This window comes from Scyliorhinus canicula, chromosome 4 (genome assembly GCF_902713615.1).
Source record: "Scyliorhinus canicula chromosome 4, sScyCan1.1, whole genome shotgun sequence".
NCBI lineage: Eukaryota > Metazoa > Chordata > Chondrichthyes > Carcharhiniformes > Scyliorhinidae > Scyliorhinus > Scyliorhinus canicula.
Window position 1 is genome coordinate 228192813 of NC_052149.1, and position 24151 is coordinate 228216963.

The window sequence follows — 24151 nt, forward strand, 5'->3', positions numbered from 1 at the left end:
CTCTCGTTCCTTTTTAACTCTCCTCCTGCTTTTAGTCATACTGAGTTCAGCGCTCTTTAGAAATTATTTTACTTGCTCCTCTCGAGTGCCGAAAACCCTACACATTCTGCCTAAAGTTGCCAACTCTCCATGATGACACTGCAATTTCCAAGAATTGAAGTTTGGAGAGGTGGCACAGCCTCACAGCTCCAGGATCCCAGGTTCGATTCCTGCTTGGGTCACTGTCTGTGCGGAGTCTGCACGTTCTTCCCGTGTCTGCGTGGGTTTCCTCCGGGTGCTCCGGTTTCTTCCCACAGTCCAAAGATGTGCAGGTTCGGTGGATTGGCCGTGCTAAATTGTCCCGTAGTGTCCACAAATGTTAGGTAGAGTTACTGGGTTACGGAGATAGGGTGGAGGCGTGGGCTGAAGTAGGGTGCTCTTTCCAAGACGGGTGCTGACTCGATGGGCTGAATGGCCTCCTTCCGCATTGTAAATTCTCTGATTCTATGACATCCAGGCCACTGCTGATAGAAAAAGCCAGAAGATGATTCAATGAAGTGTGAAAAGCAAAATGGTGAGAGGGATGGTGAAGCAGACTGTTTACCTGAGAATCAAGCATTATCCAATTGGGTTGCTTTCTGATTGATTACAGGAAGGCGGGGCACCACAAGGGTGACTATACCAGGTAACCAATAATGAGAGAGTGGGGAGGTGGGCCGCTTGAGACAGGAGGTCAAAACCTCCAGGAATAAGTCCAATCAAAACTCTTCCTCCTCCCTCCACCCGGTACCCAAGCAAAGACCCATCCTCCCTCACTCACTGTTCCCTTAATCATCTCTATCCTGCTTTAGGTAGGTAAATAGCCTCATCGGACATAGCCACATGGGACTATAGGCTTTGCTCTCTCCCTCTCTCTAATAGGGGGATTCAACTGATTAAAAGCTTGAGGCACTTTGCCTCAAGCCTGGGGGGGGGGGGGGGGGTCACACGTCTACTTCAGCCCAAATGGAAATGGAACCTGCATCATTGACATTATTCTGAACCACACGCTGACGATCCATCCAACTGAGTTAACAGCCCCCCCCCCACACCAAAGGCTGTTTGAAACCCTTCCTGACAGAGTCTCTCTGCTCTCACTTTCAACCTGGGCGGTGCTGCTGAATGAAACTGATTTAAAGGAGTCGCCTTGTCTTTCCCACAGCGACTACTCGGAAGGTTACCTGCCCATGAGGCCAAGATTGTCCAGTATGAGCCCAATGATTTCCCAAACAGATTCCCAAACTATGGAAGGTAAGCTAGAAAATATTCCGATCATTGTCAATCTTCGAATAGACACATATATTCTTCTGGGGCTGGGGATGTTACGGGCAAGGCTGGCATTTACTGCCCAATCATCATTTGACCTTTGACGATGGTAGTTGACTTTCTTTTTGACCCATCTCGTGGGTCTGATACAATTGGGAAGCTAAGCCACCTCAGAGAGAGATGAGCAGCCAACCATGCTGGGAGGCACACGTAGCCCCGGATTGAGTCAGGATGCGATCTCTGTCTAGGCATAGTGCTATTCCATTGTGGATTTGTCACTTTAAGGCCAATTATTTATTCAGATTCTATTCCTCGCCTCATTTTATTTACATCGCAAAGGGAATTTTAAATATTTGTTCCTGGGATGTTGGTGTCAATGGGATGTTGCCTCCTCTCTAATAGCCCTTCAGCCAAAACGTTGGGAAGGAAAATGGACCTACTCCCCCTTCACTGACTCCCCTCTCTCCCCATCTAACTACACTATGTTCTTCAAACAGAAGATGAAGATCAATTGCCATTGGACGTTGAGGACCTTCTGAGCTTCTCTTACCAAGTTGCGACTGGGATGGATTTCCTGTCGTCCAGAAATGTGAGTACAGATTGAACTCGGCAAATGTGATCCGATGTGTTACTGAGACACATACACCTCTAAGACCTCAGCCCTAATTACCGGATCTGGAATGAACTAGCTGGTCACGTCCAGGTGGACATGCTACATTTAGGCTCAGTAACCCTGGGCGATGGATTTCCATTCCTGTCCCTATCCAGTAATTCTATCTGTTCCTTTCATTTACCTTCCCTTTGCATGCTGAGGATATTTTATTTTGTTCGTAGGATTGTAGGCATTGCTGGCAAGGCCAGCATTTATTGCCCATCCTTAATTGGTGTTGAGCGGTTGCTGGTGAGCTGCCTTCTTGAGCCACTGCATGTGGTGCAGGTACACCCACAGTGCTGATAGAGAAGGAGTTCCAGGATTTTGACCCAGCGACAGTGAGGATAGGTGTTACAGTTCCAAGTCAGGATGGTGTGTGGCTTGGAGGGGGAGTTCCACGTGGTAGGGTTCCCAGGTATCTGCTCCCCTTGTCCTTCTAGACGGCAGTGGTTGTGGGTTTGGGAGGTGCTGTATCAGGAGCCTTGGTGAGTTGCTGCAGTGCATCTTGTAGATGGTGCACACGGCTGCCACTGTGCGTCAGTGGTGGAGGGAATAAATATTGAAGATGGTGGATGGGATGCTATTCGCTGAGCCGCTCAGTAGATGGGCTTGAGGGATAGAAACATAGAAAGTAGTATTAATAATAATAATAATAATCACTTGCTGTCACAAGTAAGCTTCAATAAAGTTACTGTGAAAAGCCCCTAGTCGCCACATTCCGACGCCTGTTCGGGGAGGTCAGTACGGAATTGAACCCGCGCTGCTGCCATTGTTCTGCATTACAAGCCAGCTGTTTAGCCCCCTGTGCTAAACCAGCCCCTGAAATAGGAACTGGAGTAGACCATTCGGCCCTTCAAACCTGCTCCACCATTCATTATGATCATGGCTGATCATCCAACTCAATAGCCTGATCCCACTTTCCCCCTCATATCCTTTGATCCCATTAGCCCCAGAGCACAAACTAACTCCTTCTTGAAAACATACAAGAGTTTATCCTCAAATGTTTTCTGTGGTGGAGAATTCCACAGGCTCCACCACTCTCTGGGTGAAGAAATATCTTGGAGGCGATTCTCCAAAATGGAGACTCAGTGTTTGTGCCGTGAACGCCGTCGCGTTTCACGACAGTGCGGAACAGGCACGGGGATGACCAATTCAGCCTCCCACAGGGGCCAGCACGCCACTGGAGCAGTTCACGCCGCTCCAGAACCCTTCCCGCCAACCCGCGCAGGCGCAGTTGGGCCGCACCAACCTGTGCATGTATGGGGGACTCCTTCAGCGCGCCGGTCCCTACACAACATGGCGTGGGGTTCAGGGGTCGGCCGCGCAACAAAGTAGGCCCGGGAGGTAGAGGCCGGCCCTCCGATCGGTGGACCCCGATTGTGGGCCAAATCCCCATCGAAGCCCCCCCCCGGTGAAGGAGCGCTTATCCTCGCCCCACAGGCCGTCCCCCGACCCTTCGCACAGAGTTCCCGCCGGCAGCGACCAGGGTGAACGGAGCCGGCGGGACTCTGTCGTATCCGCGCGGCCGCTCGGCCCATCCGGGCCAGGGAATCGGCAGCCCGCCGATTCCAGCGGCCGGCGCTACGTCAAACGCGCCGGTTCTCTGCACCTCGGAGAATCGCTCGCCGACGTCGGGGCATCGTGGTTGCGCCGATTCTCTGGCCCGGCGCGGGGCTGGGAGAATCGTGCCCCTTATCTCTGCCCTAAATGGTTTACTCCGCATCCTCAGACTGTGACTCCTGGTTCTGGACACCCCCACCATCAGGCTAACATCCTTCCCTGCATCTACCCTGTCCAGTCCTGTTCAAACTTTATAGGTTTCTGTGAGATTCTCCCCTCATTCTGTGGAACTTCAGTAAATACAATCCTAACCGACTCAATCTCTCTTCACACATCAGTCCCGCCATCCCAGAAATCAGCCTGGCAAACCATCTCTGCATCCCTCGACAGCAAGAACATCCTATGTACAGCGTTGTCAACCCGAAAGTGGCGGGGTGGGGGGAGAGGGGGTGGGGGGGGGGGGGGAATGATCCCACTGAGTCTCATCGTCCTTTGGTTTAATAATGGGGAATGGACTGTCTGATTCTTTCACTGGGAGATGGATACACTTGGGGATCCGATGGAATCGCGATGCACCAATTGAGATTGTGGGATCAGCTTTGCAAAGTTTACCCCTCTGAAGGGGGATGATGGTTTCTGGGTTTTTATTGCAGTGCATCCACCGTGATCTTGCTGCGAGGAACATTTTACTGACGGAAGGACGCGTGGCCAAGATATGCGACTTTGGTTTGGCGAGAGACATCATGAATGACTCGAACTACATCGTCAAAGGCAATGTGAGTTTAAAACTCACCGAGGGGTCTGATAGCTAAGGGGCTCCATGGTTTAGCGGGTCTCCCTGAGTGGTGCTGAGTTACACAGCCCCAAACATCCCAACTCCCAATCCTGACTCTTTCTTCTAATTCTCAACATGCAATCATCACTGGCGAGGACAACATTTATTGCCCGTCCCCTAATTGCCCTTGAGAAGGTGGTGGTGAGCTGCCTTCTTGAATCTCTGTGGACCATATGGTGTAGGTACACCCACAGTGCTGTTAGGGGGGCGTTCCAGGATTTCGACAGGATTGCGACAGTGAAGGAACGGCGATGTATTTCCAAACCAGGATGGTGAGTGACCTGAAGGGGAACTGCCAGGTGGTGGGTTTCCTCAGCATCGACTTACCTATCCTCTGGATGTACAGGGGGCACAGGCTCAATATTGTCTGTGAGAAATTCGAGTCAGAGTTGGTGTCAAAATATGATCCATGAGAGGTTCATAGAATCATAGAATTTACAGTGCAGAAGGAGGCCATTCGGCCCATTGAGTCTGCACCGGCTCTTGGAAAGAGCACCATACCCAAGCCCACACCCCCACCCTATCCCCGTAACCCCACCCAACACTAAGGGAAATTTTGGACACTCAGGGCAATTTACTATGGCCAATCCACCTAACCTGCACATCTTTGGACTGTGGGAGGAAACCGGAGCACCCGGAGGAAACCCACGCACACACTGGGAGAACGTGCAAACTCCGCACAGTGACCCAAGCCGGGAATCGAACCTGGGACCCTGGAGCTGTGAAGTAATTGTGCTAGCCACTGTGCTACCATGCTGTTAATGAGAGTAAGTCTACAATTTACACAGATTTGATGGATACATTGGGGGAAAAAACAGTTGAAAGGAAAAATACATCCGGATACTTCAAGACTGAGTTTTCAGGATTTTCACCCTGAAGATTATCTTCTATCCCCTCGACCCTGTGCACCCTGATCTGAGTTTTCCGTCTCTCGGGGATTCAGAGGATATAAGGAATTGGCGGGAAAGTGGAATTGAGGCAGACGATTCGGCCATGATGGTTTAAAATGGGAAAGCAGGCTCGATGGGCTGAATGGACGACACCAGCTCCTATTTCCAATTCTTAGGTTTTTATTTCCTGTGTGTCCGGTGTGATTGTTATGGACTGACGTTGCCTCCTGTTTCTCCCATCAGTGTTTTCTAAGACCTGCTGTGTTGCTTTCAGGCTCGTCTCCCAGTGAAGTGGATGGCTCCAGAGAGCATCTTTGATTGTGTGTACACCGTGCAGAGTGATGTCTGGTCCTACGGGATCCTGCTCTGGGAGATCTTCTCACTCGGTAACCCGGCTATTCAATCCTCGACGAGCCACAATTCAGCCCTTTCTCCCGACAAAATGGAGCCAATGAACTGTTTGCCCATAACCGCGAGCAATTCACGATTAAAAATTCTCCTACACAACAGGGATTCTGTGTGAATACTGAAACATTCCTGGAGACCTTCTGTAAATACCGACACGCTCCGAGAGACACTCTGTATGGGGCTGGTTTAGCACAGTGGGCTAACTGGCTTGTAATGCAGAACAATGCCAGCAACGCTGGTTCAATTCCTGTACCGGCCTCCCCAGAATGTGGCGACTAGGGGCTTTTCACAGTAACTTCATTGAAGCATAATTGTGACAATAAACGATTATTATTATTAAATGCTGACACACTCCCGGAGACCCTCTGTAAATACTGACACACTCCCCCGGGGACCCGCTGTAAATACTGACACACTCCCCGGGGACCCCCTGTAAATACTGACACATTCCCGGAGACCCTCTGTAAATACTGACACACACCCCGGGGACCCTCTGTAAATACTGACACACTCCCGGAGACCCTCTGTAAATACTGACACACTACCCCGGGGACCCTCTGTAAATACTAACACACTCCCGGAGACCCTCTGTAAATACTGACACACTCCCGGAGACCCTCTGTAAATACTGACACACTCCCCCGGGGACCCGCTGTAAATACTGACACACTCCCCGGGGACCCGCTGTAAATACTGACACACTCCCCGGGGACCCCCTGTAAATACTGACACATTCCCGGAGACCCTCTGTAAATACTGACACACTCCCCGGGGGCCCTCTGTAAATATTGACACACTCCCCCCGGGGACCCGCTGTAAATACTGACACATTCCCGGAGACCCTCTGTAAATACTGACACACTCCCCGGGGACCCTCTGTAAATATTGACACACTCCCCCCCGGGGTCCCTCTGTAAATACTGACACACACCCGGAGACCCTCTGTAAATACTGACACACTCCCCCGGAGACCCCCTGTAAATACTGACACACTCCCCCGGGGGCCCTCTGTAAATACTGACACACTCCCCGGGGACCCTCTGTAAATACTGACACACTCCCTGGGGACCCCCTGTAAATACTGACACACTCCCCGGGGACCCCCCTGTAAATACTGACACACTCCCCAGGGACCCCCTGTAACTACTGACACACTCCCGGAGACCCTCTGTAAATACTGACACACTCCCCGGGGACCCCCTGTAAATACTGACACACTCCCGGAGACCCCCTGTAAATACTGACACACTCCCGGAGACCCGCTGTAAATACTGACACACTCCCCCGGGGACCCCCTGTAAATACTGACACACTCCCCGGGGACCCCCTGTAAATACTGACACACTCCCGGAGACCCCCTGTAATTACGGACACACTCCCGGAGACCCCCTGTAAATACTGACACACTCCCCCGGGGACCCGCTGTAAATACTGACACATTCCCGGAGACCCTCTGTAAATACTGACACACTCCCCGGGGACCCTCTGGAAATACTGACACACTCCCCCGGGGACCCGCTGTAAATACTGACACACTCCCCCGGAGACCCTCTGTAAATACTGACACACTCCCCCGGGGACCCGCTGTAAATACTGACACACTCCCCGGGGACCCGCTGTAAATACTGACACACTCGCCAGGGACCCTCTGTAAATACTGACACACTCCCGGAGACCCTCTGTAAATACTGACACACTCCCGGAGACCCTCTGTAAATACTGACACACTACCCCGGGGACCCTCTGTAAATACTAACACACTCCCGGAGACCCTCTGTAAATACTGACACACTCCCGGAGACCCTCTGTAAATACTGACACACTCCCCCGGGGACCCGCTGTAAATACTGACACACTCCCCGGGGACCCGCTGTAAATACTGACACACTCCCCGGGGACCCCCTGTAAATACTGACACATTCCCGGAGACCCTCTGTAAATACTGACACACTCCCCGGGGGCCCTCTGTAAATATTGACACACTCCCCCCGGGGACCCGCTGTAAATACTGACACATTCCCGGAGACCCTCTGTAAATACTGACACACTCCCGGAGACCCTCTGTAAATACTGACACACTCCCCGGGGACCCTCTGTAAATACTGACACACTCCTGGAGACCCCCTGTAAATACTGACACACTCCCGGAGACCCCCTGTAAATACTGACACACTCCCCCGGGGACCCACTGTAAATACTGACACATTCCCGGAGACCCTCTGTAAATACTGACACACTCCCCGGGGACCCTCTGTAAATACTGACACACTCCCCCGGGGACCCTCTGTAAATACTGACACACTCCCCCGGGGACCCGCTGTAAATACTGACACACTCCCCGGGGACCCCCTGTAAATACTGACACAATCCCGGAGACCCTCTGTAAATACTGACACATTCCCGGAGACCCTCTGTAAATACTGACACACTCCCCCCCGGGGACCCTCTGTAAATACTGACACATTCCCGGAGACCCTCTGTAAATACTGACACATTCCCGGAGACCCTCTGTAAATACTGACACACTCCCCGGAGGCCCTCTGTAAATACTGACACACTCCCGGAGACCCTCTGTAAATACTGACACACTCCCGGAGACCCTCTGTAAATACTGACACATTCCCGGAGACCCTCTGTAAATACTGACACACTCCCCGGAGGCCCTCTGTAAATACTGACACACTCCCGGAGACCCTCTGTAAATACTGACACACTCCCCGGGGACCCCCTGTAAATACTGACACATTCCCGGAGACCCTCTGTAAATACTGACACATTCCCGGAGACCCTCTGTAAATACTGACACACTCCCCGGGGACCCTCTGTAAATACCGACACACTCCCCGGAGGCCCTCTGTAAATACTGACACACTCCCGGAGACCCTCTGTAAATACTGACACACTCCCGGAGACCCTCTGTAAATACTGACACATTCCCGGAGACCCTCTGTAAATAATGACACACTCCCCGGAGGCCCTCTGTAAATACTGACACACTCCCGGAGACCCTCTGTAAATACTGACACACTCCCCCGAGGACCCGCTGTAAATACTGACACACTCCCCGGCGACTCCCTGTAAATACTGACACACTCCCCGGAGGCCCTCTGTAGATACTGACACACTCCCCGGAGACTATCTGTAAATACTGACACACTCCCGGAGACCCTCTGTAAATACTGACACACTCCCCGGAGACCATCTGTAAATACTGACACACTCCCTGGAGACTCCCTGTAAATACTGACACACTCCCGGGGACCCTCTGTAAATACTGACACACTCCCCGGGTGTGAATTGCGCTTTCACGTATCTGATCGTCAGTCCAGAAGTAAAACACTCGAACACGTCAGTAACGAATATTCGTTTATTTACGGCCGGGACAAATCTCTAAGCAGTCGGGTAACCACCTTTGAGAAGTGCCAAAGTCCAAAATATGGACTGTCTCTTTATACAATCACAGCTTAGGGGTGGTCCCCTTAAATTCCTAGATACACCTATGATTTGGCAAGGATCCAGAACATGTACATATATGGAATTATTCTTCGAGGTCGGGAGGTTATTTTTGACATAATCATTAGCACAAGTCACTATTAATGCTGTTCACAAAGGTCTTTCTTATCCCATGGCCATATGGCTCAACTACTCCAAAGACAGTCCCTCTTACATTTCAATGTTTATTTGTTCCAACTGGTCAAACGAGCTTAATTACGTTATCTCTGCAATAAAGTAACGGTTCCCATTCATTCCATTCTTTGCCTTTTTGACCTCTCTGCTTTTACAGATGTGGGTCAGAACATTAATTAGTACCAAAGTCACACTCCCTATATTCCATCCCATAACCTTCTGACATCTTTGCTTTTACAGATGCCGGTCAGACACACTCCCTTTATTTCATCCCTTGACCTGTTGACATCTCTTTCACAGAGCTTTTCAGAACTGTTATATTAACCCTATCAGCGAAGTTCCAAATGAAATCCACTTCTACACGGGGACCCGCTGTAAATACTGACACACTCCCCGGGGACCCCCTGTAAATACTGACACACTCCCCGGGGACCCGCTGTAAATACTGACACACTCCCCCGGGGACCCCCTGTAAATACTGACACACTCCCCGGGGACCCGCTGTAAATACTGACACACTCCCCCGGGGACCCCCTGTAAATACTGACACATTCCCGGAGACCCTCTGTAAATACTGACACACTCCCGGGGACCCTCTGTAAATACTGACACACTCCCCCGGGGACCCTCTGTAAATACTGACACACTCCCGGGGACCCTCTGTAAATACTGACACACTCCTGGAGACCCTCTGTAAATACTGACACACTCCCCTGGACCCCCTGTAAATACTGACACACTCCCGGTGACCCTCTGTAAATACTGACACACTCCTGGAGACCCTCTGTAAATACTGACACACTCCCCGGGGACCCCCTGTAAATACTGACACACTCCCCGAGACCCTCTGTAAATACTGACACACTCCCCGGAGACCCTCTGTAAATACTGACACACTCCCCGGGGACCCCCTGTAAATACTGACACACTCCCCGAGACCCTCTGTAAATACTGACACACTCCCCGGAGGCCCTCTGTAAATACTGACACACTCCCCCGGGGACCCCCTGTACATACTGACACACTCCCGAGGACCCTCTGTAAATACTGACACACCCCCGGAGGCCCTCTGTAAATACTGACACACTCCCGGGGACCCCCTGTAAATACTGACACACCCCTGGAGGCCCTCTGTAAATACTGACACACTCCCGGAGACCCCCTGTAAATACTGACACACTCCCGGAGACCCTCTGTAAATACTGACACACTCCCCGGAGGCCCTCTGTAAATTCAGTCATGCTCTGGGCACCCTCTGTACTGATGATATTTATTTTTTGAGGCAGGTTCGAGCCCTTACCCCGGAGTCCCCGTGGACACCAAGTTCTACAAATCGATAAGAAGTGGATTCCAGATGGACAGACCCGGTTCTGCTACGCCAGAATTGTAAGAAACACTCCTTTTCAGAGAGACAGAGGAATAAATTGAGTTTATTATTTCTTTATTCAGCGAGTTATGATCACAAAAGCACCGGCTGAAACGGTGGTCGAAGCAGATAGATACATGCAGGGCTACATGGGGACAGAGCCGGAAGAATGGAGTGGGAACTAAGGGCTAATTTGAAAGCTTCATCATGAGCTGGAACAGTCAGGATGGGCCAAATGGCCTCCTTCAGCGTTGTATCATTCTGTGATTCTTTGATTTATTTATGATTCTTTCACGGGATGTGGGTAACACAGCTAGACAGCATTTGATGGCTTTGAAAGCAGACCAAGGCAGGCCAGCAGCATGGTTCAATTCCCGTACCAGCCTCCCCGAACAGGCGCCGGAATGTGGCGACTAGGGGCTTTTCACAGTAACTTCATTGAATCCTACTCGTGACAATAAGCGATTTTCATTTCATTTTCATTTTTCATTTTCATTTCATTTCATTGATGCCCATCCCTAGTTGCCCTTGAGGAGGTGGTGATGAGCCGTCTTCTTGAACCGCTGCAGTCCATGATATGTAGGTACACCCACCGTGCTGTTAGGGAGGGAGTTCCAGGATTTTGCCCCAGCGACAGTGAAGGAACGGCCAATGTATTTCCAAGTCAGGGTGGTGAGTGGCTTGGAGGGGAAATTGCTGGTGGTGGTGTTTCCATGTATCTGCTGCCCTTGTCCTTCTGGTAGTGGTCTCAGGCTTGGAAGGTGCTGTCGAAGGTGCTTGATGAACGGCTGCAGTGCATCTTGTAGATGGTACACACGGCTGTCAGTGTGGAGGGAATGAATTTTGGAGGTAGTGGAGGGGGTTGGTTAAGAGGGCAGCTTTGTCCTGATGGTGTTGATTTTCTTGAGTGTTGTTGGAGCTGCCCTCATCCAGGCAAGTGGAGAGTATCCCATCACATTCTGGACTTGTGCCTTGTAGATGGTGGACAGGATTTGGGGAGAAGGAGGTGAGTTACTCACCGCAGGATTCCTAGTCTCTGACCTGCTCTTGTAGTCACAGTATCTTTATGCCTAATTCAGTTCAGTTTCTGGTCAATGGTAACCCCCAGAATGTTGATTATGTACCCTCATACGTGCAATCTGTTGGGGAGGCGGGGGTGGTGGTAGGGGAAGGGGGAGCAGCTACCAGACCTCACTCTCAAGCCGTCCACTCAAAATGACTGCCCAATAGCAGGATTCACGATAGAATCCCTTGCAATCCCTGCCATTCCCTGATGACCATGGAAGCCCTCAACCTCCCCCGATTCACATGGGATAAAGCTGTGTCCGTCAGTTCTCACCCTCTTCCCCCCATTCCCCTGGAGTGAGCTGCAGAGGCCCCTGGAGTGAGCTGCAGAGGCCTCTGCATATCTGAATCTCCCAGTCCTGTTGCTTCCCTATTGTCTGCACCATTGTGTTGATGCCCTCAGCGATGCACCTCAGTGTCTGGGTCACTCTCTGCAGTGCCCCAGCAATGTCCACCCGCGTATGGGACATGTCCCTCAGTGTCTGAGCCACTCTCTGCAGTGTCCCAGCAATCCCCACTTGTGTTTGGGACATGTCCCTCAGTGACTGGGTCACTCTCTGCAGGGCCCCAGCAATCCCCACCCGCGTATGGGACATGTCCCTCGGTGACTGGGTCACTCTCTGCAGTGCCCCAGCAATGTCCACCCGCGTATGGGACATGTCCCTCAGTGACTGGGTCACTCTCTGCAGGGCCCCAGCAATGTCCACCCGCGTATGGGACATGTCCCTCAGTGACTGGGTCACTCTCTGCAGTGTCCCAGCAATCCCCACTTGTGTTTGGGACATGTCCCTCAGTGACTGGGTCACTCTCTGCAGTGCCCCAGCAACGTCCACCCGCGTATGGGACATGTCCCTCGGTGACTGGGTCATGATGTTGAGGCCCTCAGACATGGTCATCACTGAGCCTGGGGCACCACCGCTCAAAACACTGACCTCGTGCTGCAGGATTTCCAGTGAGGTCGCCACCCTAGCAGAGTTGGCCTCAGTGTCACACTTTGTCAGCATCATCTCCTGCACCCTTGGCCTTTGTGATTCCTCCAATCGGCTTTGCACTCACTGGAGAGTCACTGACATCCCCTCCTGAATCTCATGGCCATGTCCCAGCATCTGTATAAGCTCTGGGAGAACCTTATCCAGCGGCTCGGCGTCTGGCTGGGACCCAGCTGCATCCTGGGATACAGCGGACCTCCGATTGCTGACCCCCTTGGATGTTCCCGTCTCCACCTGATGTGCATCAGCAACTGTGTGGTGCTCACCAGCTTGTGCCCCAGAAGCTTGTCGCTGTCGGTGACTGCTCTCTCCTCGGTCAACCCCGCGATCTCCAGGGCCCCCTCCTCGTGAGGGGTGGGGACTCGTAACTCTGGTACTCTGCCCCTTGTCTTGGCTCTTTCCCACTTATTATTGGCCCCGCAGGAGAAGATAGCCCAAGAGAGGGCTTTGTCAGCCACGCGCTTGATGGGTCGGGGGGGGGGGAGGGGGGGGGGGTCTAAAGCATGTGTGGGCACCACAACTGGACTTAAAGCATTTGTGCTGGTGGGTGCCAGGGGTGATGAGGAACAGGCATGGGAGGGTGCAAGGTGGCATTGATTTGTGGCGGGGGAGGGGGTGAGGTTTAGAATTCGAGGGTGGCAGGCGGAACTGATGCCAGGAGAGAGGTGGTAACTTCCCATTGCAGCTCGGTGGAGGTTGTTATATTACTCTTTGATAATGTATCGTTACTCTTTGCTTTATATTTCCAGAATGGTTTGATGGTGTGATTCTCAAGCAACCACTAATCTTTAACTGAAAAGCAAAATAGATTTAATGAATAACGAATTGATTAATATTGAGTTCGTACACTCTTACAGAACTATAACTAGTGATCAAGTAATTCAGAATAAAGTATTAGCTATTTAAACTACACGTGCTAACTATGCTGTTATCTATCTCTCTAACTCTCTGCTGTCTAGTCACTCCTGCTTCGAAGAGACCCAAGATCCTCTAAGTTCTCATATTTATACAGGAATCTAGTGCTACCATCTAGTGGCTGTTTTACATTATGGTGTAGTCATTAACCCTTTATATGTCTCTATACATATCACTGCAGAGGTTGTTGGTTTTCTTCCAATATCGGACAGTGTTCCTCCTGGTCATGCTGCCCACATTGACAGCCGCTGCCATTGCCTCTCTGGCAGTATTGGTGACCCTGCTGCTGGCCCTCCGACCCCCTCGGGGGAACAGGATGCCCCGTCTCTCATTCACAGCGTTGAGAAGCCTGGCCACATCGGCAGTCCCAAAGCCAGGAGCAGGTCTGCTCGCTGCCATGCTCGGTGTGTTGACCAGGAGTGAGTGGTGAGGCAGAGTTTAAAAGCAGCTCCCCCTTGTTAGCAGCGAGACGCTGACGCACGGATCTGGAGAATCGGACGGTGAGACAGCCAGTAATGGCGAGAAGCTCATGGGCCACGATGTCGCCAACACGAACGCCGAGAAACACCCCCGCTAATCACGCCCTAAATGACACCAATTCCCGTTACATCGCCCCTAATTTCATTTTCAAGAATATCTGATAAATCAAACCTCGCATCAATTTTGATAAGATCTCAGTGGCTCACTAAAGTCCTTTTGAGAAAGGAAGCTGCTGTCCTTACCCAATGTCGACTTATCTGTAACTCCAGTCCCACACCAAAATTATTGTCTCTTAGCTGCCCTCTGCAATGGCCTGCAAGGACAATCAGTTATATAAAACTGCTGTAAGTGTGGATTTACTGTTAAGGTGATACTAATAGTGGGATGTGTACATCCACCTAAGAAGACAAATGGCACTGTTTAACATCTTCACAGCTCCGGGGTCCCAGGTTCGATTCCCGGCTGGGTCACTGTCTGTGTGGAGTCTGCACATCCTCCCCGTGTGTGCGTGGGTTTCCTCCGGGTGCTCCGGTTTCCTCCCACAGTCCAAAGATGTGCAGGTTAGGTGGATTGGCCAGGCTAAATTGCCCTTAGTGTCCTAAAAAATAAGGTTAATGGGGGTTGTTGGGTTACTGGGATAGGTATACGTGGGCTTGAGTAGGGTGATCATTGCTCGGCACAACATCGAGGGCCGAAGGGCCTGTTCTGTGCTGTACTGTTCTAATTCTAATTCTAATCTCACCTCAATGGTGGCACCTCTGACGGAGCAGCACCCCCTCAGTCCCACATTGGGTTACCTGGCGAGCTCCTGGAGTAGGATAGTACAGTATCAATATGACGAGTGGTGTCAGCGAGCTGGGTGGGGTCGTGAATCTGTAGCATCGTCACCTGAGTGTAAAAGGGACTTGGGGTCATGAACCTCATGGTGAGAAACTTGGGGTCATGACCCTGGAGAAAGGGAGCGACAGAATTGACTCTGGCTCGCACTGACCTTCGAACTCCTTGTTTCCAACAGGTATGACATCATGACAAGGTGCTGGAACCTTGAGCCCACAGATCGTCCCACCTTCGACCAGATTGTGAAGCTGCTCAATAAACAGAGGGGTGAATTCAGCACGCAGGCGAGTGAGATTTAATGATGTAGTTACTGAGAAGTTGGACAGAGAAAGGGGTCTGATGGGAAAAGGGATGAAAGGCAATCGCTGGAACTCCAGTAAATGCGCCACAGAAATGAGAACGGGGCTCTGTGTGAAATTATAAAGCAGTCATGCCAGTCTGTGGGTGCAGGAAGCGTTCCACTCGAGCCTGTATTCTGTCTCTTAATGCTCTGTCCCTCTCTGTGTTTGTAGGATTACACAAACCTACCCATCGAACACGAGGTCCCAGAATCTCCCACCTGCCGCTCACCGAGTCAGAGCAACTGCGAGACAATTGATGAGACTGTGTTACTGATCAATCCTTACAGTAAGATCTGAAAGACCGCCAGCAGCAAGCCGATCAAACTGTGGTGTCCTCTCACTGCTCAAGGAGACCTCTTCGATATTCAGTTCCCCAGGACTCAACACTTTTTAATCCCATTTGCCATGTCGTTTTTGACATTACTCACAGAATGAATTGTTGCAGATTTATTTTTATAAGGGAGCCGGGATTCAATTAATGAATGATGCACAAAATTGTCGGGAGAATCAGACATATTTGAGGGAGGGAAATGTATTTCTGTAGCAGGGAGGGGGGTAGGGGTGATTGGTGCTGTGCGTTAGGTTTTCTCGTGTATCATAGTCTTCCTACAATACTGAACGTTATCAGAACTTGTCATCAGGAATAGCAAATTGCGAGGGCATTACAGAGCCTGTGATCTAGGACAGCGGTTTACAAACTCTTTTTTTCACGGGACCCAGTTTTACCAACCGGCCGACCTTCGCAACCCACCATTTTAGCTTACCTTTAATGCAACAGGTGAACTCCGCTGGGTCCTCATGATTTCACTTGCTTTGTCATTCAATGTTACATTTCTGCGAAGGACTTCAGCTTCATCCTTTGAAAAAAATAAAGAGGTTTGTCCTCAAACTCGCCATCCTTAGTCTGCAAATGCTTTTGAAGTTTTGAATATTTTAAACTCTCATTTGCCAGTACTTCCCTGCGTATAACACACATGGGCTTTGCATCCTGATTTGCATTGGCACAATTAACAAAGACATACCTCAAGAAATCACCTTTACATTGCTTTGTTCCCGATTTCAGTTCTTTCTTTGTTGAAAGTGAGCCATCTTCAGTTCTTCACAGTCCTGTTGCTTGCTTGCTCACAGTTAGAAAATGGAGGAATCTCTCCTGCATGATTTCACGCCAAAAGCATGGAAGTACTGGAGGAGTGACATCCGTGTATGTACCGGGCGCATGACCTGCTCTCTACCGCTGCTTCTGGCTGGAAGACTGTATTGTCCCATTTAAAAGCAGTTGCGGCAGGTATTCTCAATTTAAAAGCCAGTCGCGTCCTTTGGGTGCTTCTCTCATTTTGGGACCGCTGCGACCGATCTCGCCGTGACCCTCACGACCCCCGCCCGTGACCCTCACGACCCCCGCCCGTGACCCCACCAGCGGGTCGGAACCCGCAGTTTGAAAAGCTCTGGTCTAGGAGACTGTCATCAAACCCCAGGCTCATTTTATACATCAAATTTTCTATTGCATTAAAAGGGACTCCAAGTAAGAGGGTCATTGTCTGAAAAGACAGATGTGGCAGACCCACATGTGGAACACACCTGGATTTTAACCCTTTCACTAATGCTACTTATGCAATGCAGCAATTTGAACTGTTGCATTGACTTGTGTTTAGGGTGCATTTTCAACGGTTTTTAAAAAGCTCAGTACGAGTTGGTGCGATTTATGCTTTGCATACGAAACTGGGGAAAGCTCAAAACTGGGTTGGATTTCTGTCTGCCGTTTTCAAACACAGTTATTCAAGTGTCTATTTCCGAATGCTAACACTTTACAGCCTCTGTAACAGGGGCAAAGGTGTGGAGTGAAATTAAGATGTGGAGGTAGCAGAGAAGAATTTGATAAATGAGCGATATATTCTTCCTGATGACTGGTGCTCAGAAACAAGTGCAGTTACTCTAATTGGAAAGTAACAGTGCTTAAAGCTCAAAAGTAACCTTTCCATGGAGTTCCGTTTGCCATTTTAATGTTTGTGGATGTCTTTGAGAGCAACCCCTTAAAGAATATCACAGTCAAACAGACCCTAGTACATGTAATCCCACTGAAACTTTCACATGTGTGCATGTTCCTGATTCAACTGCACTGCTGCACGGTGTTAGCTGCATGGCTGATCCATTGGGACCTATTCAACGAAGTGTGGAGCACCACAGCAAGATGTTCTCATTGATTTCAAATTGCTTTGAAAATAAATGTAACCATGGGATCATTCAGCACAGCGGGAGGCCATTCGGCCAGTCAGGCCTATGCCAGCCCGTTGTAAAAGCCATGCAATTCATCCCAGTCTCCCTGCTCTTTCCCCGTAACACTTGCAAAAAAAAAAATTCAGGGCGGGAAAGGAGAGTTGTTTTTACGCAGTGAGTTGCTGTGATCCGGATTGGCCTCCCTTAAAGGAAGGAAATACGACGTGTAACTTTCCAAAGGGATTTGCAAAAACATTTGGCAGAGCAGTGAGACTAATTGGCTAGCTCCTTCACTGAGCTGGCACAGACGCGATGGCCTCCTCCTATATGCTGTGTGATTCCATGAGGCATCGCTGCACAATTTTGATAACTCGATAAATCAGCCACACTAATATGGCACAGCTGAAAGCACAGAGACTATTAATTGTCAATTATTTAATTAATGTTTAAGTACAGCGCTAACAAACTGCCTGTCAGCCACTTTCCTAGCGAATTACTAATTGGTTAAATAAGCGTTGAGGTGATCTGTTATTTTGACACGCTGCTGATTTACCTGCTGTCTAACTGACTGAATCAAGATTTCAGGTTATTATTCACTAACTAGTTTGTGTTTAAAAACTTCAAAACTCTTTGATCAAAGAAGCAAAAAAACATGAAGGGTAATTTTTAAACCTTGTTCAGAGGTACTGATTTTTGGAAATGGTTTTGGGCTGGTTGCTTATCGATGATCACTGTAACTAATTTAACCAATATAACTAACCAGTACATTTTATGATCAAATCTCAAATTTATACAAGTTTTCTGATGCATTCAATTTTCTACCTAATACCTAACAGCATTGCAAAATTATTATTTGTTTTATTTAGAATAAATGTTCATTAAAATTTCTTGTTTCACTATTTTATTGTTCCAATTCTTCTTTGTGCTCACGTTCCCATTGAACTTGCCCATATCTATCTTAGCAGAGGGGTCGGTGATGAGGGGCCATAGATTGACAATTGATTGATCGAAGGATTAAAGGGGAGACGGGGACACAGTTTTTCACCCAGAGGATGATGAGGGTCTGGAACTCACTACCTGAAAGGGCAATAGAGGCAGGGTAAATTCATTTAAAAGATGTCCGCAAAGGCTTCTGAAGTCCCGTAACCTGGAAGACTGTGGTCCTCATGCTGGAACGTGGGATTAAGGCTACCTGATGAGGCTGGCTTGTTTCTTAGCCAGTGCAGACACGATGGGCAGAGTGGCCTCACCTGCTGCGAATTTTTCTACATTTTCTAAATATCTCAAAAGGAGGAATTTGCAGCAGATATGGGGAGAGGTCCGCGGAAGGGCAGAATATGAATTGCTTCTTAGGAGAGCCGTCACAGACAGGATGGGCCGAATGCCTTCTCCTGTGCTGTAACGATTCAGTGATTCTATGATGGCGTGAGGGCCCATAACCTCCTGGCTCCTCAGTGTTACATTTAGGGGGCACCCCAGTGATGCGCTGGGGAATCCCTCTAGGAAGTTCACACGTAAGGGTTTACCCAGCAATTGCCCGGAAGCGCTAACTTCCTGTGGACAATTGCGCTGGGCTGGGAACCATCGACAGGAGCGATTTCAATCGCGCACCTCAGAATGTTCTGCCAGTTTTACTCTGCTAATTATTCTGAAAGAATTATGGAAAACAAAAATCACTTCTAACTCCAGAGTAGCTACTTAAAATACGCAGACACTCAGCTGGAACGTGAGGGGACTTAACGGGCCAGTGTAAAGATCCAGACTCTTCCCCCTCCCAAAAGCCTGAGGGTGGACATAGCCTTCCTACAAGAGACACAACGTACAGGAGCCAAATCAGGAACGGCATGAGAACGGAACTCCTTTATGGAGCAGATTGGGGGGGGGGGGGGGGGGGGGGGGGGGGAGGGGATGGGGGCGGTAGACCGTGAAGATTCAACGACCTGAGGGTGAAGGAGTTCTTCTCTCACATACACAAAGCCTATTCGAATTGAAAATGAAATGAAATGAATATTCACACTTCGACTTCTTCATCGCGGGGAAAACGGTACTTCCAGGGGTAGTGGGGCGGAAATCTACGTGATGGTAATCTCAGGCCATGCACCAAACTATATGGACGTGAGGTTGGAGGTGGGCCAGGCACAGCCCCCCCCCCCCCCCCCCCCCCCCCCCATGGTGGCTGGATACAGCTCTCCTCATCGACCGGGTGTTCGGCAAAGAATATCACAATCTCTCGACGGATGTGTAACCTGCAACCATGACAGGGAGGCCTTACCCACCTCTTTCTGAGAGGCATTGAAGGCTATGACCGGGGGGGGGGGGGGGGGGGGGTGGGGGGGGGGGGGGGGGGGGGGGGGGAATGGTAGCTTATTGGGCTTTTATGGGTAGGATCGAAAGGGCAGCTAGACAGTGGCTGATCGACTCCATATTAGAAGTGGATCGCCAATACTCCATGGCCCTGCACGTGGACCTGTGGCTGAAAGGATAAAGCTTCAAATAGAATTTGACCTGCTCTCAACTAGGAAAGCCGTAAACCGGCTTTACCAGACTCGGGGGTGGGGGGGGGGGGGGGGGGTGCATCTATGGGTAGGAAGGAGTAGGGCGGGATGGTAACACAATGGTTAGCACTAGTGCTTCACAGCGCCAGGGTCCCAGGTTCGAATCCCACATGAGTGACTGCCCGTGCGGAGGATGCACGTTCTCCCCGTGTCTGCGTGGGTTTCCTCCGGGTGCTCCGGTTCCTTCACACAATCCAAGGATGTGCAGGTTAGGTGGATTGGCCCTTAGTGTCCAAAAATAGGTTGGGTGGGGTTACATGGGTTACGGAGATAGGGGGAGGTGTGGGTTTAGGTAGGGTGCTCTTTCCAACGGCTGGTGCAGATTCGATGGGCTGAATGGCTTCCTTCTGCACTGTAAATTCGATGACTGTGATTAATTCCATGCAGTTAGGAAGGGCACCAGGTCTGGGAGGGTTGCCGGCGGACGTCTACAAGAAATTTGTGCCAGCAATGGCTCCGCACCTGTGGGATTGTTCAACGACTCGCTGTAGAGGGGGAGCCCTGCCACCCACGCTGGCACAGACACGCCTCAATCCCACTGATCCCCAGAAAAGGCAAAGACCCGACAGAGTGCAGGTCATAGACCCATCTCACTGCTGAACACTGGCGCTAAAGTTCTGGCAAAGCTCTGGCGAGGAGTCTGGAGAACCGCTTGCCAGAGCGTCTGCGGAAGATCCGATCGGGTTTTTCAAGGGAGGCCCACTAACTCCGAACCTCTGGAACCTGTTGAACGTGATTATGACCCTGTCCGGGGAGGGGACACCAGAAGTGATCGTCTCCCTGGACGCTGAGAAAGCCTTTGATCGAGTGGAATGGAGGTACCTCATGGAGGTGCTTGAATGGTTTGGGTTGTGGACAGGGCTCCCCTCACTGGTGAACCTTCTGTACAACGCTCCCATAGTGAGTGTCCGGATAAACACCACCAGCTCTGAATATTTCCGTCTGCACAGAAGCAGGGATGCCACTGCTATTTGCCAATTGAGCCATCGCTCTTAGATAGGGCGGGGAGGGGGAGTGGGCCTAGGCGGGGTGCTCTTTCGGAGGGTTGGTGCAGAGCCGATGGGCCAAATGATCTCCTTCTGCACTGTAATTCTTCACATGACAAGCTGGCTTTTCAGAGCAGCCGAACACAGAGGTCAAGGACGGAGCTTGAAGGGGTTAAACTCAAAACTAACATGAAGTGGCACTTCAAGCAGTCACTGGAGCCCAGGTAAGTCAGGGGTTCAGAGTCTCAGCTATGTGGTGAGTGTGGACAGTGGTGAGGGGGTGTAGGGGCTAGGTTCAAAATGCCAGGGGGGGGAGGGTTAAAAGGATGGATGACCAGAGCGAGTGGGGAGATGCCTCTGAGGGCCCATCCCCATCCTTTCCCCCCGCCCTTGCCCGACACCGGCCCATGAAGCTAAGGCTGTCTACCTTCCCTTATGGTGTGGGCCTCCCTCTGCCATGCGAAGTGGGATGACACCCAGTAATTGATTACTTCAGGGCCTCAATAGGCCCAAGGGTGGGTGGGCTGACCAATGCCTCCCCTACCACCTGTAAAATTCAGACAGGTGAGGGTTGGGCAGGTAGTTGACGGGAAGGCCACATGTTGGATTTTGCCTGTCCACCCTGCCTTCAAACCCACCAGCGGGGCAGCGTAAAATCCAGCCTGATGCGTAATGAGCGTCTTGGGAAGAATAGGTGGATTTGGACGTTGGTTCCACAAGCTTTCCACCACATGGAGTTTCCTCAACTCATGTCTGGGTCTGTTGTAGATTAATTGATGCGGTTGGCCAACAACTCTGTTAGAATTGCATCATGGGCTTACCGGGATGGTAAAAATTGAATTAGGTGGACCGTGACACTTTCTCACCCAGTCGTTCCTGTATTCCTTTGATAAGAAGGCAAATCTACCTCACGGCATTCATGGAAGATCATTCAATGTCACGATATTGGAGGTTGCTGCAGCAAAATTTTACTCTAATGTGGAGAATACGGCAGCAACATCCGTCCATTCCGCAGATAGAGATTTAGCACAAGGGCAGCACGCTGGCGCAGTGGTTAGCACTGCAGTCTCACTGCGCCGAGGTCCCAGGTTCGATCCCGGCTCTGGGTCACTGTCCGTGTGGAGTTCGTACATTCGCCCCGTGCTTGCGTGGGTCTCACCCCCACAACCCAAAAGATGTGCATGGTAGCATTGTGGATAGCGCAATTGCTTCACAGCTCCAGGGTCCCAGGTTCGATTCTGGCTTGGGTCACTGTCTGTGCGGAGTCTGCACATCCTCCCCGTGTGTGTGTGGGTTTCCTCCGGGTGCTCCGGTTTCCTCCCACAGTCCAAAGATGTGCAAGTTAGGTGAATTGGCCATGATAAATTGCCCTTCATGTCCAGAATTTCCCTTAGTGTTGGGTGAGGTTACTGGGTTATGGGGATAGGTTGGAGGTGTTGACCTTGGGTAGGGTGCTCTTTCCAAGAGCCGGTGCAGACTCGATGGGTCGAATGGCCTCCTTCTGCACTGTAAATTCTATGAAAATTCTATGATAGGTGGATTGTGCAGGCTAAATTGCCCCTTAATTGGAAAAAATGAATTGGGCACTCTAAATTTAAAAAGAAAAGAAGTTTGGCATAAAATGGTTGAGATAGCAATTAAGACAAAGAGACAGATGGAGAAAGAAGAGAACAGTAAGAAGTCTTACAGCACCAGGTTAAAGTCCAACAGGTTTGTTTCAAACACGAGCTTTCGGAGCACTGCTCCTCCCTCAGGTAACATCGAGAAGAAGAGAGCGAGAGAAAGAGAGAATCACAGCAAGGGACACAGAGTTGGAGGGAAAAAAAGGAGAGTAGAGGTACAGGGCAATGCGAGCCAGGATCCTGGACATCAATCTGCATCGGTGATAGATGCCATTGTTATCCAACGGTGCTGTTGCCAATTGTATTATTCTCATTATTCTCACTGTCATCCACTCATTGAGCAAATGAATCAAATGTGGGATCTTCCTCTGCTGCCTGTCTTGCTGCTGTTCCAATCAGTTGGGGTGTGAACAGCTCACATTGTCAGCAGCTTTAGTGGGAGCATTGAGCACGCAATTTGAATGGAAATACACCCAGTTGAGATGCTGACGCCATCGAAACATCAACCTCAGAAGGGAAGGAAATTATTTACGAAAGAACTTTCGCTAAAATACTTCCTTACGAGAATGTCACTTAACAGAAAAACAAAATTAAGGGCGGGATTCCCTCCTACCCGGCGGGGCGGGGGGTCCCGGCAGGATGGAGTGGCGTGAACCACTCCGGCGTCGGGCCGCCCCAAAGATGCAGAATCCTCCGCACCTTTAGGGGCCAAGCCCTAGCATTGAGGGGCTAGGCCCGCGCCGGAGTGGTTTGCGCCCCGCCGACCGGCGGGAACGGCCTTTGGCGCCACCCCAACCGGGGCCGAAGGAACTCCGCCGGCCGGCGGATGTCCGCGCATGTGTGGGAGCGTCAGCGGCTGCTGACGTCATCCCCGCGCATGTACAGGGGAGGGGGGGGTTCACCAATGGTCATTAATCTCGGCGGGACTGGAGAATCCTCTTGGCGGCCAACGGCGAGCTACCTTCGCCATCGGAAAACACATCACCTGGGAGGGTTGGATCCGGAAAATCCTGGCCCAAGATTAAAAGGGTTAAATTATGAAGACAGGAAGCATGACTTGCCTTGTATTCCCTGGAGTTTCGAAGGTTAACAAGATGATCCAACTGGGTTGTGTGTAAGCCGATGAAAGGAATAGGTTCAGGAGAGAGAAATGATTTTCTCAAGTTGTGGGGGCGGTCTTCCGGGGCGGGGGTGGGGGGGGGGGGGGGTTCATAAACGTAAAACTAGAGCCAGGCCAATCAGGCGTGATATCAGGAAGAATTCTGCCGCACAAATGGTGGCGGGAATCTGCAATTCTCTCCCTGAGAAAGCTGTTGAGGCTGGGAGGTGAATTAAACATTTCCAAAGGGCAGACCAGTCATGTTCTGTTGAGTAGGGGCACTGAGAAAGATAGATACAGATCAGATGTTAGCTATCGCCCGGAATAGTGAACTGAAGGGGGCTGAATGGTCTCCGTCTGCTTCAATTGAGATACAAAACTGATTTTCAACATTGTCCCTCCTGCGGAATTTCATTGTATTTCCAG

General features: G+C 50.6%; 1 protein-coding gene across 1 annotated transcript in view; it reads left to right on the forward strand.

Annotated features, from left to right (window-relative positions):
* Positions 1-18362, forward strand: part of LOC119965427 (macrophage colony-stimulating factor 1 receptor-like) — a 60323-nt gene extending 41961 nt beyond the window's left edge. The window contains exons 11-17 of the mRNA XM_038796198.1: positions 1181-1269; positions 1782-1873; positions 4150-4272; positions 5496-5607; positions 10543-10642; positions 15087-15192; positions 15421-18362. Of these exons, the coding sequence (XP_038652126.1) occupies positions 1181-1269; positions 1782-1873; positions 4150-4272; positions 5496-5607; positions 10543-10642; positions 15087-15192; positions 15421-15546 (748 nt within the window). The 3' untranslated portion in view covers positions 15547-18362. The remainder of the gene's footprint in view (positions 1-1180; positions 1270-1781; positions 1874-4149; positions 4273-5495; positions 5608-10542; positions 10643-15086; positions 15193-15420) is intronic.
* Positions 18363-24151: the final 5789 nt, after the last annotated feature.